Source organism: Lytechinus variegatus, chromosome 2, assembly GCF_018143015.1.
Source record: "Lytechinus variegatus isolate NC3 chromosome 2, Lvar_3.0, whole genome shotgun sequence".
NCBI lineage: Eukaryota > Metazoa > Echinodermata > Echinoidea > Temnopleuroida > Toxopneustidae > Lytechinus > Lytechinus variegatus.
In genome coordinates this window covers 64,334,170-64,342,966 of record NC_054741.1, presented here as the reverse complement: position 1 = coordinate 64,342,966, position 8,797 = coordinate 64,334,170, and the positions used below count along the sequence as shown (strand labels likewise).

The window sequence follows — 8,797 nt, the reverse complement described above, 5'->3', positions numbered from 1 at the left end:
TAGGGAAATGTCCCTTCTCATATCCTGGATGTAAACATGGGAGTTAACATGCCATAGATAATGCTTTAATGATGCAAACTTGGATTGATCTAAAATGCACCACTGTAAAGAGTGTGTATTCAAAACCGCTGAAGTGCGACCAATTTTCATAGAAGTTAGATCATGAAAATGAGCTTTCTACTCAAAAACATTTATTTGAGAATACTACCACATTTTAGAATTACTTCAGCCCTATATCAGAGGCACATTTTTTTTTTGGGGGGGGTGGGGCGCTGTATATTCATGTATTTGATTTCATCAAGAGGGTGCCGCACTTTTGTCATCGTAAACAAGATAGGTTCATCTTCCGCAAAGATTTCGACTGGTCCACGATCCATTTTTGGAACAAAATCGCATTTTGCTTATTTTCTGAAAATGTGAACAAAACGTATCTTTTTATTTTAGGCTAAGCTTAAAAGTAAGAATACTAATACAATAACTCTGGTTGAATTGATTGCAAGCCTTTCTTTTGAAGTATTAAATGGAAAATTTTAAATCTTAGCAACTCGTACGATTGATATGACGTCATCTCGACTATGTATTTAACTTGCTTCCCTTCTAATAAAGAATGGTAGCATATAAACAAATTTGGTATATATTCGTTCGATAATTTAGAACTGCAGTGAGTTCCATGTCTCAATATTCGCATCAAATTTTAATACGTTTTATTCCAAATCGGGTCGCAGTCCAATCGTATGGTGAGCGGTGGCAAGCGAGATGCGCCAGCTATTAAAATTGATATCCCAATTAAGACCTGAAAAGAGATATTTTATGGACAGTGTACAGTTAGTTTTTTTGTTAATGATTTAAGCACTGCTTGACATGCCGGATATTTTTTTATTTCTTGAAAAACAATCATGAAAAATTACAATATTTACAAGTAATTATTGCACGATTAGAGTTAAGGAGATATGTCATTACAAATTAACTATGATTGCGTGAAGCTTTAGACTAGAAAACGGGAAAATACATTATGTTTTCTAATAATGACCAAATACGTCTAATGTGAACGCGAGGCTCGAGTTGATAATTTTAAACAAGCCTTACCTAAAGAGCATTTTTTGTTTGTTGTCATGAACTAGATGCGTATCTAAGTAAACAATTAAAGCATGGTGTCACATTGTGGCCACATTATCAAAGGACAAGTCCACCTCAACACAAACTTGATTTGAATAAAGAAAAATATATCAAGCATAACAATGAAAATTTCATCACAGTCGGATGTAAAATAAAAAAGTTGATGACATTTTAAAGTTTCACGCAATCTAATCACAGAAAACAGTAATATGCACATCCTAGTCAGTAGGCAAATGAGGAGACTGATGACGTCATCCACTCACTATATCTGCCGTATTTTATTAAATGAAATATGAAATATTTTAATATTCTCCTCATTTTCAAGTGAAAAAAGGATAAATTCCTCCCAGAACAAGCTCGATTAACATTGTTTAATACTATATGATTCAGTCAATTTGGTCCTTATTGTCAAATCTGTAAAATTGAAGTACTGTATAATTCAAACAATAAAAACAAAAGAAACAGTGACATCATCGACTGTCTCATTTGCATGTCCCCGAGTTGTACATATGACTGTTTTGTGAAAAATAAGTGAAACTTTAAAATTTCATAACTTTCTTATTTTACATCCGACTTTGATGAAATTTTCAGCGTTATGCTATTTTGATTTTTCTCTATTTATTCAAATCAAAATTTTTCTGGGGGTAGACTTGACCTTTCAAGTTGCGAGAACTGTCAGTAACAAGGGTTTTCCAAACACGACGGACGTAGCGAATTTATGGAGCATTCAGCGATGTTGAGGTGATGAAGAATAATATATGTCCGTGCTTTCAGTCTTTTTTTCAGACGTGCAGTCTTCGCAACTTGAACGCGACCGGGTGTCAGAATCTGGTCACCTGCTTCCATTGATACAGAAAATGAAGACATTATGCGTATATACTATCATCAATTTATGCAAGGTACAATATAATATATTTTACTAACTACATATTTCATCAACATTGAAACAATTCTGGCAAAAGTGTTCACGAAATTTCCTACTTGTCAAATTTGACACAATTCTGGCAAATGTAAAAACCTGAATGTAGCAAGAACATTTCACTAGATTTTGTTCTAGTCAAAATGTGACACATTACTGACCAAACTATCCAGATTCTATAGCAAGATAATGAATAGATCATGTTCTAGTAAAAGTTGACTCAATTCTGACAAAAGTATTTCAATTCCAGCAAGATAGATACACATGTAGCGAGATAATTTTTTTTTAGTTAAACTGAACATTCTTAATCTTCTGAAAAAATATTCAGATATTATCAACACCATTTGGAGAGATCGTGTGAGTAAATTTGACACAATTCTAGTAAAATTATCTAGATTCTTAAGCAAAAGTATTGACGAGGTAATGTTGTAGTACGATTTGACACATTTTCTGGCAAAAGTATGCCCTATCTACATGTAGATTTTATAAATCAAAGGTAATTTCACTAGATTTATGTTCTTGTAAGAAAAATAACAATATTCTGACAAAAGTATCAAAATTCAACAAGACAATATTGCGAGTTTATGCTCTAGTCATAATATGTATTCAAGGTCTTGTTTTCGTAGTATATGTAATTGCAGAGAGGTAAGAGAAGGGCTCAACTGGATCATCCGTACAATTATCTTTTTAATCAAAGGGATGATCAATAAAAGGTGGCATGACAGTATGAACTTTTGGTCTAAAAAAGAAATTATTGTAGTCCCAAGGAATACTTAACCAAAGGTTAGTTAGTGTTTTGTAAGAAAGGTAGCCTCACATTACACATACTGTATAACCATTAAGATAAGCATATGGGGAGTATATAGTCCATAGAACATTGATCATATCTATAAAACTGAATTATCACCTTTCATGCTTCATTATCTCAAAAAAAAATGAGGTAACAGCAATAACATCAACAGTAAGAAAGTATTTATATTTTTGTCATATTATTTACACAACATTGAGTATTCCAACGATTTCAAAGAATCGATTTGAGCCTATTAATTTTGTTGAACTTGCTTTCAAGCAAATATACATATCACATGTTATGAGATTCAATAGTAAATATATTTTTGATAATTCAATTGGGTGAATTGAAAGGACATTTGAATTGGGTGATAATAAGTTATACGCACCATCCAATATATATTACATAATACTGTATGGATATATAGGATGTCTCTGGTGAATAAATACAAGCATCCTAAACTTGATCATCAAAACAGTCCTAATTCTAGTTGTCTTTCGACAGGCATTGTCCTGATAATACTAGTCTTTTCGGTGCCCCGTTTACACATTTTCCCGATTGCTTCAGAGAGGGAGCCATCTTGGGCGACAACCTTTGTCAACAGCTCCACAAATTCCTCAAAATCTATACTGTCTGAATGGTCCACGTCAATTTGCTCGAAAGCCCGGCGCCGTTTCTGATCGGACGAGGTATCGCCAAGCTCATCGAGAGCATGTTGCCTATATTGGAGGACAGTGATAGAATCAAACGATTAGCATTTTGTCCTAAGGGACAGGGTGATTCTCTCATTACACAATATGGTCGGGTTTTTTTAATCGAAGGTTGGCTTCAATGAGATGCTTTGAAATCAATTAGTATTGTCGCAGTATGATACATTTCGAAAAAAAATCGGAATGAAAAAAAATTAGAAAAATTACTTCACACCATCAAACAGAATCATGAGACATATTTCAGTATTAAAGGATGGAAAGAAATGAAGATTTGACCGGGGAATAATTTACTAAAAAGGGACATGAAATTAAGACATGACCTTGTCCCCAAAGTTTCCCCAAACAGGCTTTAAAAAAAACACACACATTAAAAACTGTAGTATTTATTCTTATTCCTGGATAAGTGACAAGTCATTAGGTATGTATTTATAAATTCTGACTAATGAAAATAAACGTGATTAGTTACGTTTAACAACTTTATACTTTATCAAACTCAACGAATTCGAGATTTTCAATCTTTCCGCAATATATAAGACCTTAGATTATTTAACTGAAACAATATATAAACAAGACAAGATGGTTATGTAGTCCCCCTCCTTTGTGGTTCAAATTACCCCGCAAGAAGAAAACTAACATGTAACAAGGATTTAATTTAATTGTTAAAAAAGAAAAATAAGATAAGCTACACTTTGAGCAAAATACTCGGAAAATTTCATACAGTATATGAATTACAATAGGCTTATATTGCGAGTTTTCCGAAAGAACACAAGGAAAATATCAAGGAGTGAATTTTTACCTTTTCATTTTGTCATTACTTGGCTTTTTATGAAACTGATTTTTATATTTCTTCTTAATATTGCTTTTCCTCCACCTTTTTTAATTAGATGTATGCTTCCTTAATTTTCAATTTTCTTTAAAAATAATATCACCAACGACTGAACACTGAAAATATTGAACAAGAAGTTATCAATCATCCGAAAATTTGTACGAAACTTTTTTTCTCTTACCAATTTTTTGCAAGATATGAATGAAGGATAAATTTACAAAATTATAAGCACCAACATGGGCAACTGTTGTCTCAATTTTGTTACAAGCAAATGTCCAAATATTGGGTGGGATTAGCTCAATGTTTGAGTCAATATTCCATTCTATTCTTGACCGTGTGAGCATTTATTAGGGGACCCAAAATGGCCCTATGATAAAAACAGCGAAAGCATCAAGCCAGAACAATAACAATAAACAAACAAACTCGTCCAGCTATACAACCCGCCCCAATAGAAACTCGAATTCCTCAACGCAAAATGAAACTAAATGGATTAGAACAACTGAGAAAATACAACATTTCTGCATAATCTTTTCTGAAAAAATCCTGACTTACAATTCTGGATAGTCAATAAGTCCATCTTGATTTAGGTCAAATGACATGAATTGATATTTGAAGTCCTGTATCTGCCCGACCGTATATTGGGGAAATTTCTTACGTAGTCCATCCAGATCTGAAAAGATAAATTTACAAGAAAAAAATGATAATAATCACTGAGCGCTTTCCAACATAGAATAGTCAGTAAATGCTCAGTGGTGGTTGCTAAGTAAAAATCGTCTGTCGCAATATCTACATTGTAAGGGCTTGTGCATGACAACCTGCGTTCGCAAGGACGGAGTGAAAGAGACAAATTTTACAAAGTTTGGCTTATTTTCACAAAGCTATGGAAATTAGGGAAGTGGTAAGTCACCAATCACAATTATGCAGTGATATTTCACATTGTGTTCGTATTGTGTTCATAGTGTGTTCACATTGTGTTCACAGTGTGTTCACATTGTGTTTACAGTGTGTTCACATTGTGTACAGTGTGTTAACATCATGTTCACCTTGTGTTCAGTGGCCCGTATTCTGAAGTCGGGTTTAACTTAAACTCAGGTTTAAAGTTGTGGTTTAAGTATGGACAGCCAATTGTTACATAAATCACTAACGGTAGAGATATCATATTTCAGCTCATTTGGCTCTCAAATCATTCATAATTGTCAAGGAAGTATATATAGATTATAGTCTTCACCATCGATGAATTAGGAAAGAGCACAGTAAACATAAGAAACGTACAACTTAATAAAAAAAAAATTGATACTTATGCTCCCCATACTTAAACCACAACTTTAAACCTGAGTCTAAGTTAAACCTGACTTCAGAATACGGGCCAGTGTATTTAGTGTGTTCACATTGTGTTCACAGTGTGCTCACATTGTGTTCACAGCCTGCCAGTGTGTTCACCATGTGTTCACAGTGTGATGACATTGTATTCACAGTGTGTTTACATTGTGTTCACAGTGTGTACACCGTGTGTTCACATTATGGACTATGTGAAGATGTAATTCACACTGTTAAAATGCTCAAATTCAACAGTGTGAAAACAATTCCACACTGTGGGTAGACACGTACGTGTAAAGTGTAACGGCTCACTGTGTGTTCACATAGTTGACTGTGTGAAGATGCGATTCACAATGTTAATATTCTCAAATTCAACATTGTGACGATCATTTCCACACTGTGAACATACAGATGGACATACTGTCGGACAATGTCTTTTTTTTCTCTTAATAAAAATTGAACCAAACGGTAGTATATTAAAGGTAAATTTCAAAATTGCAAATTCGTCTACTGCCAACTCGTCCATTCAGTACATGGTCTATTTTCATTTAGTCTAATACCATTTCGTCCATCAACATTTCGTCTAAAAACCATTTGGTCCATTAACCATTTGGTCCAATTATCACTTCGTCTAATCACCATTTCGTCTATGAACATTTCGTCTAATAGCCAGTTGGTCTAATATCCATTTGATTTTCAATCATTTTGCACAATTTAACACTTAGTCCAATTAGACCAAATGGTATATAGACTAAATGGCTATTGGGCCAACTGGTTATGACACGGACTGGCATTAGAATAGATGAAAGTAGACCATGTGGTGAGTGAATGAACTGATGGCAGACCAAATGATAGTAGACGAGTTGGCAATTGGATGAATTTGCATTAGACGAATTGGAAATAAACCATATCAATAAAGGGTTTGAGAGATCGAGAAAAATGAGCAAGTACCGTCAAATTTTAGTTTTGCTTCTCTTGCTTTCTTGCGTTGCTCCACAAACACCTGGAAATTCTTTTCCGTTGCCGACTCGAAACCTGTCTTGTCGTATTCTATATTTGAATCCTTCTTCTTATGTCCTGAAGAAAAGAAAAACGATGGTTGATAGTAAACAAAAATGCTCTGACATAAACAGGATAATGATGATTAAAAAAAAAATCCTTTCCCTTATTTCAAAGAAGGCCCAGTATATGTGACATCACTTATATATTACCATATTTTGTAGCCCTTTCTCCTGGATGGTGTGCAGTCAAGCGTAGGCCTACTGCTCATACTTTTGCCCCTTTATTCTTATTATTTGTATTTATTCCAATAATATGTTTATATTTTATTGTAATCTAAATGTCACATTTGTGATTTGATCAATTATTTTGTATGTTTGTTTTTTTAATCGTTTTTGTGAATTTGTATTTTGATTTAGCAGCAAATGTGTAAATTCTTGAAAAAGGGAAGAGGTAGATCTAGACTATGCTATAGTACCATATATTTTACTTTTGTCTCATAACACAAAATGTTAAAAGTTAACGCTATACAGCGGCATGATAAATAGAAATGGGCTGATGATATTCATGCACGTTTAGGGATAATTTCATATCTAAACAAGATTTGAGAAGGCGTTGGCTTGGGGCTTAATCAGTCCGCCGTGTTTCCCAGGGCCTCACTTTGTAAGGTAGATCTAAGTCTAGGTCTAGGGCCCAAGTCCTAAAATTAGTCTTGACATATGACTACATGCGTACGGTACCTAGGCTAGGTAGGCCTAATATATCTAGGGACGGACAAGACAGATTGATCTCTTCTAAAACCGGACTAACGTTAGTATACGGTACGTAATATAATAAGGCCAGGCCCCAGGGTCTACCACTGCAACAGTAAACATCACACTCACACTGTCGCAGCACAGCCACAAGTGCCCGGCCGTTTGCCCGGCGCGGCCCCTGAACACCGACAACAATATACTGCATATTCGATCTCGACAAGCACACTCTTACGCGTTTTCATTTCAATTCAATTTTCAAGAGTCAAGAAACTCACCGCTTGAACTATAAGAAAACTCAGGATCAAAGCTGATGTGGGTCTTTGGAATTGGAATAGGAAAGCTGGGGTTAATTCCCATTTTTAATGTTGTATTTTGTGCTGCTAGCTAGTAGTAGTGGTACGTATGACATCATCATCGGCTACGTCACGTCGATATCGATGACGTATAAATACTAGCATGCGCATCTACTCATGCGCGTGGTTAATTGACCCACGTTTGGGGCTGCTCTTTCATTGTGACGTAGCCGTTTGTTTATATCGATAGCGGATACGTTCATCGCATCATAATGATATCGGGGCCATTTTTCATAAAGTTGTTGAATTGAATTGAATAACTTTATTGTCCATAAAGGAAATTCTTTTTTTTAAACCCCCATTCCACAGAGAACAAGACCGCTGAAAGACATTTGAAATACCATGAATTATGGTTGATCTTTCAGAGGTCTCTCAATGAACCTACAATGGTCTTTGATGTCTTACACGGGTACTGACCAATCTTCCAGTGGTCTTCGTGGTCTTCATGGGCTCCAAAGCTTTTTGAAACGGTTCAAAATAACAGTCTTACAACGGTCTTACAGGAAAATGGTATTTCAGCAGTCTTTCAGCGGTCTTTAGATGAACTTTCAAAGGTCTTAATAGCCTTTCAATGATCTTTTGGCAGTCTCTCAAGATTTTGCGGAGATCACTTCAAGACTCATGAGAGATCATTGAAAGATCATTCAAAGATCATTCAAAGACCAGGCAAAGTCTTTGGATAGAATGCTGAAAGATCACTTGTTTCATACAAGATCTCTGAAAGACCATTGAAAGATCTATATAGGACTACTCTAAGACCAGTAAGACAAGAAATATCCATCAGTCTTTCAGAGTTCTTTGAGGGGTCTTTCTGAGCCATTCCACAAATTTCAGTGATCTTGAAGACCGCTGTAAGACATCGCACATTTTAAGTCTCTCAGTGGTCTTTCAATGGTCTCCGTTCTTAGGAATGGGGGCCTATTGGTTTACACACATGTAGATACAATGTATATACACAGAACAAAACAAAAGATGATGAAAAATATGTCAGCATGAGGAAATAATTCCAACT

At 35.0% G+C, this 8,797-nt stretch overlaps 1 protein-coding gene across 1 annotated transcript; it reads right to left on the bottom strand.

Moving 5' to 3' along the window:
• Positions 1 to 2,971: 2,971 nt before the first annotated feature.
• LOC121409582 (troponin C, isotype gamma-like) lies at positions 2,972 to 8,277 on the bottom strand. Its single transcript, XM_041601494.1, has 4 exons — positions 7,708 to 8,277; positions 6,630 to 6,755; positions 4,914 to 5,031; positions 2,972 to 3,544 (listed from the first exon to the last, which is right to left on the bottom strand). The coding sequence occupies exons 1-4, from the start codon at positions 7,787 to 7,789 to the stop codon at positions 3,295 to 3,297; spliced, it is 576 nt and encodes a 191-aa protein (XP_041457428.1). The 5' UTR covers positions 7,790 to 8,277; the 3' UTR covers positions 2,972 to 3,294.
• Positions 8,278 to 8,797: the final 520 nt, after the last annotated feature.

Bases quoted from the DNA above. Each gene is read 5' to 3' on its own strand.
- LOC121409582 (XM_041601494.1), bottom strand. From the start codon at position 7,789: ATGGGAATTAACCCCAGCTTTCCTATTCCAATTCCAAAGACCCACATC. The intron at 6,756-7,707 runs GTGAGTTTCTTG...TCTTTTCTTCAG, and splicing joins GTTTTCTTATAGTTCAAGCG to GACATAAGAAGAAGGATTCA. The intron at 3,545-4,913 runs GTAAGTCAGGAT...CCTCCAATATAG, and splicing joins CTTATTGACTATCCAGAATT to GCAACATGCTCTCGATGAGC.